The 19299-nt window shown below is 37.3% G+C and overlaps 1 protein-coding gene across 4 annotated transcripts in view; it reads left to right on the top strand.

Moving 5' to 3' along the window:
- tenm1 (teneurin transmembrane protein 1) overlaps positions 1-19299 on the top strand; it is a 202295-nt gene that overhangs the window by 80341 nt on the left and 102655 nt on the right. For all 4 annotated transcript variants that reach the window (XM_051895417.1, XM_051895419.1, XM_051895418.1 and 1 more), the window contains one exon: positions 418-681. In XM_051895417.1, coding sequence (XP_051751377.1) covers positions 418-681 — 264 coding nt within the window. The remainder of the gene's footprint in view (positions 1-417; positions 682-19299) is intronic.

Genomic DNA, 19299 nt, shown 5'->3' with positions numbered 1-19299 from the left:
CAAGTGTGTGTGTGTGTGTTTGTATTCTAGTGTGAGTTGTCAGAACTGAAGAGAAAAATAGTGCTAGTACGCACACACACAATGTGTTTCTGTGTGAGAGAGTGCATGTGTGTAAACCCATATGTCTCTTACATGCTCATTCTTGGGGGAATTTAAATGGTTTTCACATTTTGTGCAGTTAAAAGCAGAATTCTTTTCTGTTAAATATTTATTTGGGGTTTTACAAGCCATTCTCCATCACTGAAGAGAGAACAAAATTGTTTCTCAGCCAGGCTCCAGAAATCTCAGCAGTCAGTTCACAGCTCCAGCACTGAACTCTAATCCACTAGCCTGTACGAGAGTGTGTCTGTGTACTAAAACTTTGATTTGTGAAATAGATTACATTAAAACACTCCTCTCTGTTTTTGATTCTCACAGATTTCTCGGACCCCTCCCAGACTGTGTTCCCTGATTTCCAGACAGAGCTTCATGCAGCTAATCAGGAGCTTGCGTACCCTGGAGGCGTGTCTGCAAGTGTCCCCTCCGATCCTGAATCCGAGGGCGGCGCCTCTCCTGACCACGCCCTGCGGTTGTGGATGCAGGAAGTGAAGTCAGAGCACAGTTCCTGCCTATCAAGCCGAGCGAACTCCGTTCTGTCCCTTACCGATACGGAACAAGAGCGCAAGTCTGAACCAGAGAACGGTACAAGTTTATTTTATATTATTAAAGATTGTATTATTATTATATGTTTTTGTAGGTCAACCAGTTTGTGGTGTGGTGATAATGATTATGTTCAATAATATTTCATTTTTGTGCGTGTGTGTGTGTGGGTTACTCTAAAGTGCCCTCATCAGTGTATGACTTTACAATTTTAATGAGAGCTGCCGCAGAGGGAGATACACACACAGTTAAACAGACTTCCCAGTCTTGCTGCACACACACACCACTTTCACTACGCTTCTCAGTGATGCAATATTTATGTGGTGCACTAATAACTACTACAGTGTGTAAACTACACTCCATTATCTCACACTTGTACTCACACACACACACGCACACATTAAGGTTATGTTATTGTTAAACACACTTACATAAGGTTGTATTTGATTGACCCCTGCGGGAGCATTGCAGATCATCGTCTTCGAGATGATTTGGTATATCTGGTCGTGTAGTGCTTTCATCTCTCCACACAAAGGGTTCCTGCTCCTTTCTCAACATTCCTCCCTCCACGAACATCCTCATACATCCCTGTTGATGCTTGTAGTGTTTTTGTCTTCAACTGTAGTACTTGACTTGGAGCCGCTATCTGCTTTTTTGCTTTGCATCTCTCTTCCACGCACATAATGTATGCGCTCTCTTATCAAAGTCGCTTTGATAAGAAAGTGCCTGCCGAGAATATAAATTCAAATGTGAGCGGCGACAGTATGATAACACTAAAACAGTGTTATATCAATTAGTTAAGTGCTAAATAATTGTCATATCTTTGAAAACATGTTTTGAAATTAAAGTGTTTGATGTAGACTACTGTGCAGATACACACTTATTACTCTGTGTATTTTTCCCAGTGTTAGGAAAGAGTGACTAAAGTTTGTTTTTAACATGGCTGACAGTTATTTTACTAATAAGGTAAACTTTACCTAAAATTAAAAATTTTCATCATTAGCTAGGTTTCCATCTAAATGTGAAGCGAATCTTTTCAAAGTTTGCAAGAAAAGACAAAAAAGACAAATATGACATAGGTGCGTTTCCATCAAGTTGTTCGAGCGGATGATGGTGGTATTGGTAACCTAGTAACCAACAGTAAATAAAACACTGTAACCGAGCGTTCGTGAATGGTTCACCTAAACACTTAAGAATAAGACAACAAAAAACGAGGGAGTCGTATGAACTTTTCTCGACTTTATTAAGTGTCACACACATGTAAGAGGACAAGCCTTAAAACTCGCGACACTCCAGTACAAAAGTGTGACAAGCCCCGATGGGAAAATGCATTGCGCCAGTACATCCAGAATTAATGCATCATTTCTGTTACAACACCATCAGCGGAAACAGCCGATTACAATTAGTCACGTGGGTTTAATGTTTGCTGTGTCAGAATTTATTTGGCAAATGCATTTCCACCTCAAGTGAGTATAAAAACTTTTTTGCGAATTAAGGGATTTTTATTCGAAATTTGGAATATATGGTAAAATGCATGTGAAAAATCAATACAGAAAATTCCTTCGTATTAACACACTACATTGGGCCATATTTTTATTTTGGCCACACTACATTGAGCCGTATTTATATTTTGAAAAAAATGTGAAATATTTTGAAAAATGCCCCAGTGTTTAGATATACAATGAAAGTCACTGCGTTGCATTCCATTGTTGTTTGGAGCCCACCGTTCTTTAAAATATCATCTGCTGTGTTTCTCAAAAAAGGAAAGTCATACAGGTCTGGAGTGAAATCAGGGCGAGTAACAGAATTTTCATTTTTGGGTTAACTATCCCTTTAACAATTTAAGTGGCACATTTCTGCATGTAGGGGTTTAAAACAGATTTGAGGGGGGATGTGGGGGGATAGCATCCCCCATGTTGAAAAAAATGACAAAAAGCATCCCCTCTGTAAAGCCACCATCCCCTTTAGATTATCAGTGTTATGTATTATGTAAAACTTATTATGTAAATGAAATTTTTAAATTCTCTGTATGATAATTAACAAACTATAAATAACAGTGATTGACCAATCAGAACTCTGTGCACTGCGCACGGTCACGCCGGAGCTCTGATTCAAGAGCTTTCGTCATTTTTCGCACTTGTTCAAAAGGATCAGGAGAACGGTTCAAGTATGATATTACTTTGATCAGTGTTTTAAGAACATTCCCCTGACACATTCGAACGAATAACGAACATAGCTAAAGTGCATTGATGCCGTAAGGGGTCGTTGTCAAGGTGAATCACTGACAGTGAATGTCATCACAGAGGTGATAATGCACACATGCATATAGGCTATGTTAGTTACGTTTGTACAGGTTTATTTAATTTAATAAAAAACCTGTGTGCTCTGTTTATACTCCACTGTTTAAAACTGCTTGAACCATCCATTCAAGACACAGCTAACAAAGACTGTACCACTAATTGTTCTATATGCGAACTCAAGAACTCAAGAGTTGAATTTAATTCAGAAATAACTCTATTCTTTTTGTCCAAACTATCCAATGTTAGAGCTCTGGAGTGCTGAAAAGTGTGGGGCTCAAAACGAATTGTCATTTGGAACTCATTTATACGGTTATTTTTATAAAAAATATATGTTGATAATGATTGAACATGTCAGTGTGTGTGAGAGAGAGTCTGGTGGTGGTCACTCATCCAATACTACAATAATATAAATTATTTAATGAATTATATATTAATACAAACCCCCCCCCCCACACTGATGACCACACCATCCCCCTTGAATTTTTCTTTTTTTTTACTATGCGACGTCTGGGGGTGAGTGATATGATATGACCGAAACCGTATGTTACAATATATGTAATTTTATTTTGTGATAATGATATATATCACAATATAGTTATTTTTGCTGTAAATAAGGTTGTTATAAAAACTAATACTACCCTAACAAATGTACAAAAAGTAAAAACTTGTCAAACCTATTCAAGATAGGAAAAACTGGTTTTCAAATAAGGGAAAAAATACAGGGCGGGACTTGATTTTGTCCGTCGAGAATTGATTGGATCATTAGATCATTGTCGTTTGCTAATTGCTGCGGTCTTGTGAGTGACAGGTTGCTGGAAGGGAGGGATTATTGTCCCGCTCTTGTGCACGGTGCATACATCATCTGAGAAGAGTTGTCTTTGCGCATGGCAAGGGAATGTAATGTTTTCGTTTAAAGATTACGAGGGCACATTCATTAAAAAAAATTAAATGAAAATGCACAGATAAATCATTTATAACAAACACTACGTTATTCTGTAAAAAAACAACAACAAAAACAACACTTTTGTCAATTTTGATTTCATGGTGATCGCTTCAGAAGTTGGTAAGGCTTAACAATGCATGCAAAAGAATAAACTTTTGTGACGACGCAGCACTGCAACATCATGTGAGTGTAATCGCAATAGAGGCAATCCGAAATGTACTCATTGTCCAATTTCTACTGGTTAATCATATATTCTGGTGTGTGTATATATATATATATATATATATTCTCTTGCAGGTTTTGCAAAAAAGGCTGTTGTTGAAAGATAGGCCAGTGCCAACTATATTATAGTAGACCAGACCGCAAAACGGGAACCCACAAGTGAATGATTTTTAAAGAGATTGTCCAGTAGACTAATGTTCTACGAGCACAAAAATGGTACATAATATGGCCCCTTTAGAAAGCACTGTCAATTTGAATTATAAGATCCGTCACACAACTTTTTTCATTTAGACTTATATTGGCCTCAAAGAATCTTTTCAGTGAATCATGTTTGGCTTCATTCTGAGTGGGCAGCGAACATGCTCTCTCGCTCTCGCACAGAAAGATGGATGTGGTATGATTACCATCTTTGTGTCCAGAGAGATCTAATTAATTTCTCCTGATCCAATAGATGCAAATTAAAATTAATTACAATGGCTGGACAGGCGCATTAAGGCCAGACTGCATTGGTGTGCATGTCTGTGTGTGTGTGTGTGTGTGTGTGTGTGTGTGAGTGCAATCAGGTAGGAGAAGGAAACTGACGTCATTTAAATATCTCAAAATCCTGGGTCAATTCAGAGTTTTTTTTTTAATATCAAGCTTCTCTATTGATGCTGTCAGTGCAGTGCACTGTAACCGTTCATAACGAGAGCTCATGCAGCCAATTACACAGTTTCTCATGTGGTGTAGACAACCATGTGAAAGCAGAATAAAAAAAGGCTCCCCTTCTCTAAAAAAATAATAACTGGGAAAACATGCACACATATTTTTTTTAATATTCTGCTGCAATGCCTGATTTTCCACTACTAGAACTGTCATTTTTTTCCCCAAACTGTTTCTTGAGAGGAACACCGCAGTAAGACTAATGCTAATATACTATAATTTAGCTTTAGCACAGCAGCCGATGGCTTCTCAACTGGCTCCCTGCATTTTATGCCATCCACCCGCCTTTTACTTTGCTGTATAGATTCGAGACTGCTTTTTTAAGAGCTCATAGCACCTGTGTTCCCGGTCTCTTGAGAATGGCAGCCATCGCAGGTGCTAAAAGAGTCTTTTCCTGTCGGGAGCCATGAGGTACCTTGTCTCAGCACAGACTCCTGCCTTTACAGTTCAGCCTGTGTCACGGCTCCGAAGCTGATAAATGCCGCAGTTTGTTCATCTTTAAATGAAAGCAGACTGCAGATTACACAGCCGCAGTAAATTCATTATCATGCTAAAGGTTTTTAATTTACAGAGTCTTGAAAAGGTAAAATGAGATTATAATGAAAGTCAAAGGTGACGGAATTGAGACAGACACGAGGCGGTGAAAGCAGGATGTACGATTATCAGGCAATAATACAATTAATCCAATGAATGTCTGGAGGAATTGAAAAACTATACGTCTGCAGCTTAAATTGAGCGTGAGGGAACAGTCGTTCACCACACTTTTGTGTCTGCGTGTGTGTGTTTCTTGTGAGAGATAGATTATCTCATGTAACAGTCAATCCTCAAGACGGCAGTGTGTAAATGCATTGGGCTTTCAAGTCTCAAAGCAGGCACTCTTGTGTCTTACCAACACCGTCATTCCACAACACCTGTGTGTGTGTCTGTCTCTGTACGTGTCAAGTCACTGAACCTCTAAAGCACTCACAGATAGCTTGTGTGTGTGTTATATGCAACTTTAATAGCAATTATTTTTCACTATACTATACTAACAGAGCGGTTGTTCTGCCAGAGTGACTTTACTTACAGCAGCACACATACACACACAAACGCACACATCTCAGCAGAGTGAATGTAAATCTATACTCTGTCCACGTAGTCATGCCCCCCACACCACAGTCACACCTCCTCTCTGTATTGAATTATGACTCTCACTAACTCATATGAATACAGAAAACAGAGAGAGAGAGAAAAAAGCACTTTTTTTTCTCTTTCTCTCTTTTCATCTTCTCATTTAATAGCAGAGGAACAGGCCTTCATTTCACATTCAGACAGAAATACGCTTTTATTTGTTCCGTTCTTTAATGTGTTTATTTTTTTCTATATTCAATTATTTATTTATTTGTGTTGCTTTATCCTCTGACAGGAAATTGTCAGAGGTACAAATTAGAATAAAATGACCTCTCTTCCTTCCTCCCTCTCTCGCTTCCTCGCACACTCCCTCTCTCTCTGCCTCGCAGTAAGATTACTCTATTAATTCTTTATGCTTGTAGGTGGCACAGATTCCGGATCTGAAATGATGGATTTTCACCTATGAATTAATTTCATCTCTGTCATTTAAAGTTCAGCCATCAGAGCTGTCGTACCATCAGGGAGAGAGAGGGAGAGAGAGAGAGAGAGAGAGAGAGAGAGAGAGATGGGTGTTTGAGGAGCAAGAGTTTACGGTGGCAAAGAAGATGTAAGGTTTCCCGCTCCTCTGAGAGATGGACGATAAAACTCTCTTTTGATTCTCAGTACGTGCATGTATTTAAGAGGTAACAGTTGCTGTGTTATTATGAAGGCATTATTAGATGCTTTTAAAACATCTGTAGCTCTTTACGGAGCAGCAGAAATGTGAGTCGAGCATGAAAACGGAGAGAATTTATTCTCTATAACTGAAAAGATAGTCTGAGCGGCCCCATCTGACGCTCCTGACATTATTAATCTATATGCCCTTCAGAGGAGCAGGAAATGGATCATTTTTTTCCCCCTTTCTGAACATTCTGGGTCACTTGCCCCAGAACCACTCATAAAAGCAACAGATGAGATGATGTAGGTTACAAGGCAACCACAACGGTATGAAATCTGCTAGAGCTCTTTGTGCACGATGGCTAAAGTTAAAGGCCCATTAATAAAATGCTAATAAAATGCGTTCCAACCATATTGCTAATAGTTCAGTCTTGTAGGTGCTTAATAACAGATTGAAATCTTCCTCTTTTTTTTTCTTTTTCTTTTTTTAGTAGTTAACTCCAAGCGATGATGAGGCCTGCAGCAGACAATCTAACACTCCAGACTGGAGAATAATCTCTTGGGCACACAGAGATTTATGAGAGGGCTAAAGTCTGAGAACCATTAAAAGGATTTTCGAATAGAACGGATGGCGGCATACTTATAGTTAAGCATCTGGGCTTGTAACACAATTACCAGTGAGTTTAATAATAAAGAGAGAGAGAGAGAGAACAGAATGATTTAAAAAATGAAAATTGTCTAAAATCAAATTTTCCAGTAACATCATTGTTCCTTACACAAGGCTCACCATATGAGAGCAGATTACCGAGCTCTTTCCATTTTTGACGTTTTTCTGATTTCTGTTTTTCATCACTTAGTTTTATAGTCTAGGCTCAATTTAATAAAGCAAAAACACAGAATAGACGGTTTAGTGTACAATAATGAAGGTGCTAAGTAGTTTCTTGTTTACAGAGACTTGCACTTTAGGAAAGCTTATTTATACATGAAGGAGGAGAAGGAAGAAACAACGGCTCTTAGTCGTGACACCAAACGTGCCTAATCGGATGCTGTTCAAGCTGTCCAAACATGTTATACTTGTGCATTTATTTGCTTCGGGGTGCCAGGCCACAGTTAATGCAGTTTCCCTCACATATACATCAAGACTTTATTACCTTCTTCAGAAAAAAAGTGGAATTGTGAAAGTTTGATAGGTGTTTTTCCAGCCTGGAGGGCTGTCTGAGCTCCACCGAAGCTTTAATGATTAAAAACAGAAGATTGAGTTGAACCTTCAGTGAGTGTGTTTGTAGCACTGCACCTTTTCAGCCCAATAATTGAACACATGTGGTTTCTAGCGGCCCGTCCTCTCTGTTTTAATGATATCTTTCCTAATGACGCCGCCTTTAATCATCCGGCACCTGTAATGATCTTTTTGAGTGTGCTTGCCGCTTAAACTTTTACGTTGAGCGTATTTGCTGAGGAGACGAACGTTATTATTATAGAGGAGATATGCAGCTGTGAACTATTTTAGAAATAGGGTTTTGGTACCTGTGTAATTTGGGTGATGTTTACACGGCCGACGCTTCTGCTTGAAGTCTCATTTAGTGTCAGTTTTAATGAGGTTTTCACAGTTTTAATCTCGAGTACAGTCTCCGAAACAATCCCTTTTGAACTGCTCTCTTCCACATGCGTGTGGGTGTCTGTGTGCTGAAGGGTGGCACGATGAGACATTTTAAAATTACTCCTGTCATTTCAGGAGGAGGAAATGTAATAAATCGAGAGGAGAATAGGGATGAGATTTTCTCTCTTTCTTTTTCTCTCTCTCCCTCTGTCACACATATGTGTGTGTTTTAAGACACCGGTTTTAAAAATGGTCTCTTTATTCGCTCACACAATCTGTTTATCTGTGTTTCTCTCCGCATCGTCCCTCTGCTCTGCATTCTGTCCATTTCCATTCAGACGCCGCTTAGTTATCTCTCCCTCTCTTTCTCTTTCTCTTTTTCTATCCTTTCCCCCTCAGCATCTGCCACTGGTACAGTTTGTAGTTTTTACATTAGCATTTTTTTACTCTCCCTGAGGCTCTCTTTCTGTGTCTTTCTGCTTCTCTCTCTCTGTCTTTCTTTCAGTATTACGATGTGTTTTATTGGCGTGACAAATAATGGCTTGTTTGATTTGCCAAAAGCACTAGTTACAATAAAGAACAATGCTAAAGCATTATTAGGGGGAATGAAGACAGTAATAAATGTGATACAATGTGTGAATATAAACAAATACAAAAATATACATAATAATATTAATCTAACAAAAAATAACAACAATAGTAAATGTGAGTTATACATATGAATCTGAATCTGAATCAAGAATATGAATCATGATAAAGTAAGAGGCAGATTATTCACCATAGATGCTGGCAGGCAGAAGGCAGAGCTCTGGTAGGTGGGAGTCTTTCATCGTTAGGCAAGTTGTCAGCTCTTGAGACCCCTCTCCTCTCTTTCTGTCTCTTCTGTCTCTTTTTCCTTTACCGTGTGTCTGCTTTATATGCGTGCCATTGTCCATTCACCATTCATATGTGCAAGGAGGGCTAGTTGAATGTGTGTGTGTGTGTGTGTGTGTGTGTCTGTGTGTGTGTTTTACATATATGTATATGGAGGGCTGTAGATATGGCCTTATGACAAAAATTATGATAATGACATTTACCATTATATAATTCCAATTCCAATTGATAGAATTTACATTAAAATACTTCTATCAGTAAAACAAGAGTATGCTTGAACAGTCAACCTTACATTAGACTATTTAGTAGCACGAAAATATTTTAAAAAAGTGAATCAAATTTGAGATAAATTACACACAGGAAGCAGCAATTTACATTCTAGTGCTCTTCCATTTATAATGACTGAAGCTGTCACTCACTGCAGGTTTACACAGATCCACATTACACTGAATGTTTGAGTCCTGCATTTCAGTGTGAGCTGACTGAACCATCCATGCACTGAGTTTTGGACTGCTAATGCTCCCGTTATAACCAAAGCCATCTACTCCACATTAAACCTCTTATTTGTGTCTTACCTCTGTCTGTGATTATAACGGGAGCGTTTTGATGTGTCACTCGTTGGCAGTGCACTGTATATATTAAGAACCAAGCAAGGCTCGAAATTGCAACCATTTTGTTCGCATATGTTCCCGAAATGTAATTTGTGCGACCTAAAAATATATCTGGGAGCATTTGTGCTGGTGCAAATAATTGTTGAGGTATGACCTGTTTTAATTTTTTTTAACATTCGCTAATTACTGCACAATATGTGGCTGCTGTGAGCTGATGCAGTCCACAGTCCACCTTTCTAACCAACATTACATAACCAATTAAACTTTATCTTTACCTTCCTAAGTTTAATGCAGATTTTAGATAAGGTTTACAGTTTTCATAAAGAGTGGCTAAAAGACTGACTAGCTCCGCTATGAAAATGTCTCAATGCAGTATGTTCACTGTAAGGCCTGTGGGACAGAGGTTGCAGGTAACACTGCGTTCGCCACTAAATCCACATATTTTAAGCATGAGAACTTGATTAAATATGGGGAAACAGTGCCAAACAAAATAAATCCTAGGACAAGTGTGTGGCAAGATCAGGATCAGGTTCGATTTGTTAAACTGTTCCGGTCAATTGGCAGAGAGCTAAATGTGATATTTAAATTTAAAGAAATTTAAAGAAATCTGTTGGGCGCACATGTGCTACCAAATAAAAAAGGTCATTTCGAGCCCTGACCAAGATTGAAAGTTACTTTTAAAAATAATCCAAATTCAAAAATCCAATTCAAATACAAAATATTCTAAATTTATATTATTTGTCTCTAAAGCTCCTTAATGGAAGGTGATCACTCTGATCTTCATCTTACCTTAGCATTCCAATACTTAACAACATGGCTGTCTGGAATAAAGAAAGTACAGACTAACTGATTCCTGTTAAAAATGATAAGCAGGCGTTGCTTTGTTTGTGGTTTGTACTGTATGTCTGCAGTCCTAGTTTTGGTTTCCCTTTTTAAATGTCGAAAATAGACTACTGCTAACTGCTGGTATAGATAGTTATTTCCTCTCACACAGGTGCAACTTATGTGCTATTTGGCCTTTGGCTGCAGTCTTTGCGATGTCTTCAAGCCAGACTAGGGTGTGCTGGCAATTATCTTTGGTGGGCCTTAGGGGGGTCATTTGGTGAGGGGGGTTTGGGGGTTATTTTTACTTTAAATAAAATGCTTCCATTTTTTACCAAAGAGGGGAAGGTTTCAACTGAGCTATGCATCTGTATTTTATACACTTATATTATGTTCTTGCTCCATCCATGCACTAAATGCACGTTCTTAAATGAGCTGTGATTGCCAGCCTTTGCTTCTTTTTTTTTTGTCCTACAGACTAAAGCTGCCTTGTTAGTGTATAATGCACTGTTACTTTTAGCTAATAATAATAATAAAAAAATACTGCAATTTTCTTTTTTTTCTTTTTTGGTTTGGGCATTCTACAGCCCTTCATCAAACATCTCAGCACACAGCAGGCAGATTGCTTTTAATCAATGCACAAATTGTTAAAAAAGAAAAAGAAAAAAAGATTAACACTTTCTTTGCCTAAATTCTGATTGGGTGGGCAAGACAGACATCTGGGTGGGCTCAGCTGAGTCGCGAGGCAACAACACTGTCAGCTTTCATGGCCACTAGTTCTTTGATGTCAGTTTGGTGTGTCATGGGCTTTAGAGTAATTTAAGTGCCTCTGATTCACTGCTGCTTTCAAGAGCAAAAAGATGTGTCTATAATTAGTTACAATGCTTAACTGCAAAAAGTCACATAAATTAAACATTTTGACACAACAGGAGAATGCTGAAACAGAAGTCTTAACAACAGCCATAATTGCAGTCTCATTTATATTTTTGGATTAATTGTGCAGCTCTGTGATTTAAAGGAAGAAAAGTTGTGCCATCATTAAAGTCACGAATTCTGCAGGTTACAGGTGATAGACGCTGTTTTAAAGAGCAGCTCCCTTACTTATTTCTCTGATTCTGGCTGTGTCATCCCACTTCTGCTGCCTGTGAGTCTCCTCACCTGCTAAACCAAACATGTGGGGGTTGGATTTTATATATAGCACCATACAGTACAGGTCTAGTTAATCAAGTCAGTACAATAATAAAATAAATCCAATCAAATGCTCCCTGCTGCTAAGTGTATTGAAAAGTAATGCATTATAATCTGGGATTTAAACTCCGGTCCCTATGATTTCATTGAGAAAATCTTACCTTTTGACAATCTAAACATTTCATACTGATGATTTTCAGTGGAAGGACAGTTATTTCAGATGCATTTTAAGTACAGTGAAATATACAGTGTACTGTATATATTAATTAGATAAGAAAGCAAGCAATAGTCTGTATTATACTGCATGCACAGGTGGTGAACACTACAGTATATTGGGGAATTATACACCCTAATTTGTGAAAGGCCAACATGGGAGCTGTTTTTAACCCCAGTTCATCCCTGAATTTATGTATATGTGTGTGAGAGTGTATACATTTGTTTTCTAAAGTGTAATGCATCTCTCCTGTGTAATGGTCTGTGTCAAATTCTCCTCACATAATCTCTTAAAAGACAGAATTTTATCCTCATTCCCTTTCTCTCTTCATCTCTCTTCAAACACTTTCATTTCCTAAATTTCCATACTTTCATTTTCACTCCACAGCAGTTTTCTTTTTTTATTATTTTTTATACTTTTAAAATCATACAAACAAAAAAAAAAGACTAATCTTTATTTTATAAAGATGTCATTATTTACTCACCCTCACTTTTATTTCAGAGAAACCCAAATGAAGTAGTTTAGTACAGTGGTTCTCAGCCTTTTTGACTCCACAACTGTATTCAAAGCCTCTATCCCTAGTTTTATGGGCACTTCTTCTTTTTCAAAAATGTTGTTAAGAGGGTGATGTAAAATATGTAAAATAAATAAAAAAAATCTTTATTTTTAGTTGTGTTAGCTTAAATTAATGCTTGTTTTGTCTTATTTTAAATAATTTTAAAGGGGTCATGAATTGAAAAATAAACTTTTCCTTGAGCATTTGATATATAAGAGGTCATCATACATATACGAATATCCTGTAAGTTTCAGAACTGAAAACTTCCTTGTTAGTCCAATAAAAGCTTTTATTGACACCAGGCCCAGCGAACGACTCGTCCCAGAATGTGCCTATCTCATAGATAGGTGAAACGCCGCCTCCGCAGAAGTAATCAATGCCTACTTCATCATTGCAACGTTAGCCCCTCCCACTGGCCTGTTAGTGAGATGACAAGGAGAGAAGAGCGATACAGGACTAAAAATAGCATTACCTTTCAAAGGATCCTAATGCTAGGAATATGGTTATTTATTTTCAACAATGTGAATGTCTCAGTTGAGCATTATTTATTTGTATTCAGTATATTCCACTGTGTATTCTTTGGTAAATCAATCGCATTTCTGCGCAGGCTTTGCAAACAGATTTATGCAGTAATGCAACAACATGTAAGTAACTGTGTTAATTCTAATGCCTGATCTGATATGTAATGATTAATGTACAGATGTTCTTTGTCTAAACGGTTAACTTCCAATTGTTTCTCTTAAATAATCTGTTTATTTAAATGGTGATTAAATTAAATATAGAAAGCGAACAACGCTCTTTGAACGCTCCCTTTACAATCGCTGGAGCTGTCAATCAATCAGCGCACGCTGGAGCTGTCAATCAAACAGCATTTGAACTGTTAGTTATGATGAAAGCATTCGTTAGTGTGCAGAAACTGAGTTGCAATGACGAGATCACTGCTTTCTTGCACTCAACAACATGTCTGTGATCGGCTACAATGTTCATCACTGCAGCCTTTCATGCCACAATTGAAATATATTGCCATAGATCTAAATGTAATGCTATAATGAATAACACTTTTCACGATTAGTTAACCTTGAGAGCTGTAATAGTAAAAGCGTGCTAAAAGATTTCGAGAAAGTTCCACGTAGAGAGTAATACTTGACTATTTCATATGCAAAGATGTTAACCAATCACAGCAGTGGGCGTTTACACTGAAGTCTCACAGCGGACACAGCAGAAACAGAGTGTTCAAATTAGAGGGCTGAAATCAGGTTAGGAAAAATGCCTTTTATTTCTAAATTATGACAATTTTTGATGTAAAAAGCATACTAACATTGTAAGTGCACCCCAGGAAACATTATAAAACAATAAAACAACGTAGTTCATGACTCCTTTAAGTCATCTTGATTGAAATTTTCTGAGGCCCCTAGTGGACCCAAGCCTCCTGGTTGAGAATCAATGGTTTAGTAGAATGTCCAATGATAGTAGCCACCAAAGACAAAAAACAATATAAAAGCATGACACATCACTGTAGCCGCCTCAGTTCAAGCTCCTCCTTACTACTAGGTACAGCAAGAAATAAACATAGGTGAACACCAGAGGGTATGTTGAAAGATAAATTACTGAACTTACCAAAATGAATCCTGTCTCATGTCAGTGTTTCACTCAAACACTCAATCAGTGTTTCAACCGGGTAAAGACATCAATAAAACAGCTTTGTAGGCTATACAATACCACTTAATGTTACATTTACCTCAGGAAAGCTATTCAGTGTCCATAAGCTCATTAGTTAGCTAGAAAATTTACTTAATTTACTTAACTTTATTTTTACTTAAACTGTTAGTGATGTCTTCATTATTTAATGTATGTTTGAATACATCTGTCATGAAAGCAAGTTATTACAGTATATTGTCATTTAAATGTTTATATTTCTCTGACAGACTGAAGTAGAAACAGTTCTGTTATTAATATATTTATATAAAAACTGCCTTATGTGCATTTAAATGTTTGTACAACTTAGCTTTAGGTATTTCATTGTTGATTATTAAATAAGTTTGATTAATTAATTGATTATTAATTTATTATTTATTTTTTTGGTTTTGGTGCATCCTGAATTTTCGGTTTCAGTCCAGAATTTTAATTTTGGGGCATCCCTAATTTAAAAAAAAATGTTAAAATGTTATTAATTTGCTTGACGAACATGGTGACCATTCACTTTTATAGTATGGAAAATAGCAGCTTGGACATTCTGCTCTAAATATTTTATTTTGTGATATGCAAAAGAGAAAAAGTCATACAGATTCCAGAAACATGAAAACATGAGAAATGAGTTTTTTTGGGTGCACTATCCCTTTAAAAACACATCACTGGCAAGTCAATATTTTAAAATTCTGAAGTCGTCACTTTAGCTATTCAAGATCCATCCGTCTTTTCTCATTTTTCTCCCTCCTTATCAGTCAGAACATCTTACTTCTCTCCTTTAGCCTTCCTTTCTTGCTCCGTCTGTCACCGTACTTGGAAGGGACATTTGATGGAGAAATTCTTCCCTTTCACAAAGAGAGAGAGAGACAGAACACGTGTCCCCATTGTTTTGATCACAGAAAACACGCTTGGTGTCTGCTCCGTACAGCTGACACTTGAAGGCGGGAGAGAGAGAGAGATGCACCATGGCCCAGATTTTACTCTGGCTTCCTTCCATAGCAGATGCTTGGCAAGGTGGTCCATTCTGGAACACACACAGGCACACCCACCCATGTGTATGTGTGTGTATCAGACCAGCTCCAGCAACACTTTCCTAAAGCCTTTTTTATCTCATGAAGTGTGTGTTAATATGATTGCACCGTGGTCTGGAGGATAATCAGCATGAAACATTAGCACATGTGGCTAGAGGGTGTTATGTGGCATGTAACGGAGCATCTCCTAATGGAGCTATTATTCTAAATATCAGCAACATCACTGCTGCATCTTCCCTCTTTTTGTCTCTTTTTTACCAATTTTAATGATGCAACAGGAGATATCGCAGATTCTGCTAATGGTTTTCTAGCATTCCCAGCAAAGTAAAAAGAGCCAGTGAGCATGATCACACTTCCTTGGTTTTAAATCACACATGATTTAAATTTGCTTCTAGGTTTTGTGAGAGTTCAACTTGTGACCCAAAGTGCCTTATAAATAAACATGACTCAACATGACTTCAGGTCATTATTGGCAGTGTGTGTGTGCATGCATGAGGAGGCTTAGTTATGTCAGACATTGCTATGGTAGGGATATGCCAATACTTCCAGGCTCTGAAAGTTAAGTGTGTAACATGCTGCCAATGTGGTAGACTATCTATCTATCCATCCATCCATCCATCCATATTTTTACCGCTATCTTAAAACCATTCTTAATTTCTTTTAAAAATCAACTTTTGCTTTTTATCCCTCTTAGTCCAAAACTTAAATACTGTGGCTGTTAATTGATTACAAGATTTGATTGATCACATTCAATTCCAAAAACACAAAATACTAGGCTTATACTACGAATGGCATGGTGGTTCACTTGTAAGGAAATAATTTACATGTTGAGTTTTGATGATGACTAAATTCCACCATACAAAACATAAAAAAGTGAAAAAGTGACATGTGAAGGCCAAGTATAATGAAAGTTATAATGTTATAATTCCCATACTCTGAATTCCCATCTAGTTAGTGCACACAAATTAGGAGTTGTGAGTAGAGAACACACACACACTGCAAACCGTTGACACATACACACGGAGCAGTGAGCAGCCATTTTTGCTGCGTCGCCCGGGGAGCAAATGGGGTTTAGGTGCCTGGCTCAAGGGCAACTCAGTCATTTCCTGCCAGTATTGAGAATCAAACCTGCAACTTTCGGGTTACAAGTCTGACTCTCTAACCATTAGACTACAACTGCCCCATTCATGACAAATACTTTACTTTTGTTAAATGTCCCGTCTGGATTTGATTTATAAATAAATTACCCATAAAAAGGGTCTCCATCATTTACTTCTAAACGGTTGCTCCGCTGGGGACTTTTGTCTGTGTGCGCACTGCCATCAGTTCCAAACAGCCTTGAAGGATTGATTCTGACCACTCTTTAGAAATCACACAAAACATAATGAAAGTTATAATGTCAAATTGAATTAATGCGTTAATTGCATTAAAAAGAATTAAGAGTTTTCAACATATTTAATTAATCACATGCATTAACGCACTACATTAACAGTCCTTATAAATATGGAATCGTTCTCCAAAAAGAAACAGTCTCCTAGAATTATTTTGACTGCTCTTTCTTTGCGAAATTGCTCTCACTACAGCTTGCTTTCTAATAAGAAGTTGCTGTATTGGATATTGTGATGGGCACATTGTGTGGGCTAACCAGCGATTCATTTTTCAAAAATAGATTTTTTTTCCTTAATTGATGCCAAATTTATGTTCTGATAACAGACAGCTGAGGGCACGTCCTCCTGTGGAACTTGCCTGCAGCACAAACGTGAACTTGTTACTAGGGGGGAGAGGTGTAGTAGCATGAAAGGGGACTCAAAAAGCCCACCATACAGCTCTCCCACACATGCCAGACTTGAACACACCCACTCCCAGCATGCAACAGAAAGACAGCAATAGGGAGAGAGAGTCATTATATATTCATGTGTAAATCCCTTCCCAAGGCTTGTTAATCCTATTGTGTTAATTGATTGATGGTTTGATTAATTAATGTCAGGGGTATGTGTTTGGCTGACGTGTTGTGCCAGAAAGAGAAACGACCTCACACAGTGTATCAGTAGTTTTTTTTTTTTTTGTTTTTTTTTGTATGTATATAAGTGGTATTTATTTATTGGTGTAGTTTGTAATATGAACAATATTTTTTATATTTGTATAATGGTCATACATATGTGTGTGTAAATTTTCTTAATTTTTTATTACTTTTATTATGTTTTATTGTTGTTATAATAATAATATTAGCAAAATCACCATTAAATTGGTAGTAAATAAAATTGCATTACAGACACTTTATTTGTGTAGGTTATTAGTTTGTGCCAAAATAATAATTATTTATTATCAATCATTTAGGAACATTTTTTTAATGTACAGTGGCTCAGTGATTGAGTGTGTGTGTGTGTGTGTGTGTGTGTGTGTGTGTTATGGAAGTAAAATAGTGACATATGTTTTTGAAACAAAAAACATCTTTAATTGCACTACTTGAAAAAAATATGCATTGCATTAACCGTGCTTGTATTTTAATGCATTGTATTTTCAGGGCTTGCATTTTTATGGGCTGAAATTCAACATTGTATATTTAAGCTGTGAATATTTCAATTCAAAACATTTCACACACATTTTCATTGTTAAAAATGGAATAATCCATATTCACCTTTCAGATTTCACTTCCAAAATATTCATTCTGTTTAAAAATACAACCTATAATATTCAGCAGGCAATTTTCGGTCCATTTTATTTCGCGTCCACAAATTCAGTGGTTCAAATTTCAACATCTCACATCCGGGAATTGCAGGAAAAGCAGTAGAGTACCGAGCATAATCTCCATCTGCTGTTGGTCGACCTCACCAGCAGGTGGTGCAAGCACGTGTTGACAAAGAGCAGAGCAACAGTTAGAGCAACAGAGCAAGTCATTCATTTCATTCATTAAAACGGATTTACATTAACGGAGCAAGCAGTAAATGTGTGTGTGATGATTATCAGGGACAGTATATATGCAGAAGTTGTGTTTACATTTAATTCAGTGTCTTTAATGTTACTTTCCCTGTGTAGCCTACATGTAAGCATCTTTCTCTTCAGTGAACGAGATTATTCCCCGATGCTGATGTACAATTCAAACGTTAAATCTGAGATAGACATATAACTTTACTTAAGTTTATATCACGGCTGTGCTGCAGTACTCTGGTTTCCCTCAATACGTCATACTCCAGGATTCCCCTGCCGTCGGGACATATAGAACGCTTAACTTATCTTTATAGACTAAATACAGTGATATAAAAGACCACCAAACGTGCACCTATAGCCTACTATACTATATAGGCTACAGGCAAGAAGGTTGACTCAGAATATGAGCGTAATGTGCTAAGTTTGACGCTAAGCGTTTCCCAGTGAAACACTGACATAAATTTGGATAGACATTGGACGGTCCATATTTGCAAATTTAGGAACCGCTTCTATTTATTTTAATATCAACAATCTAAAATTATGGTATATGGTAGATTTTTGATATTTAATAAAATAAACTGTCAAATCTTGTATTACTATTTTTTACTACAGCATGAGTTTATTATTTTACTACAGCACATTTATTATCAACAGTCTAAAAGTTGTGCTTCACACCAACGTGAACACTTTGCAGACTGTAATCCATTCTCTTCAAATACTGTAGAGCTTTAAATTATGGTATATTTTGTGTATGAGCATATAGTAGGCTAAGTGAAATATATAACGATATATGACTTGACAGTTTATTTTATTCAATATCAAGAATCTAAAAGGTGTGCATCATACCTGAAACCTACATGAACACTTTACAGTTGGTTTTATGACTGTAAGTCATTCTCTTCAAATGCTATTGAAGTTAGAAATCTCATATGTAATTTTAGAGACGATCCCTAAATTTGCGAATCTCGACCGTCCAATGTCAAGCCAACTTAATGCCAGTATTTCACTGGGAAACGCTTGGCGTCAAACTTTGCACATTACGCTCATATTCTGAGTCAACCTGCTTGCTTGTAGCCTATAGCCTACATTCTTAATAATGTGCGTGTTTGGTGGTCTTTTATAAAACTGTACTTAGTCTATAAAGATAAGTTAAGCGTTCTATATCTCCCGATGGCAGGAATCCTGGAGTATGACGTATTGAGTGAAACCCCAGTACTGCA

The sequence above is a fragment of the Ctenopharyngodon idella genome, chromosome 5, assembly GCF_019924925.1.
Source record: "Ctenopharyngodon idella isolate HZGC_01 chromosome 5, HZGC01, whole genome shotgun sequence".
Lineage (NCBI taxonomy): Eukaryota > Metazoa > Chordata > Actinopteri > Cypriniformes > Xenocyprididae > Ctenopharyngodon > Ctenopharyngodon idella.
This window is presented reverse-complemented; position numbering and strand designations above follow the sequence as displayed.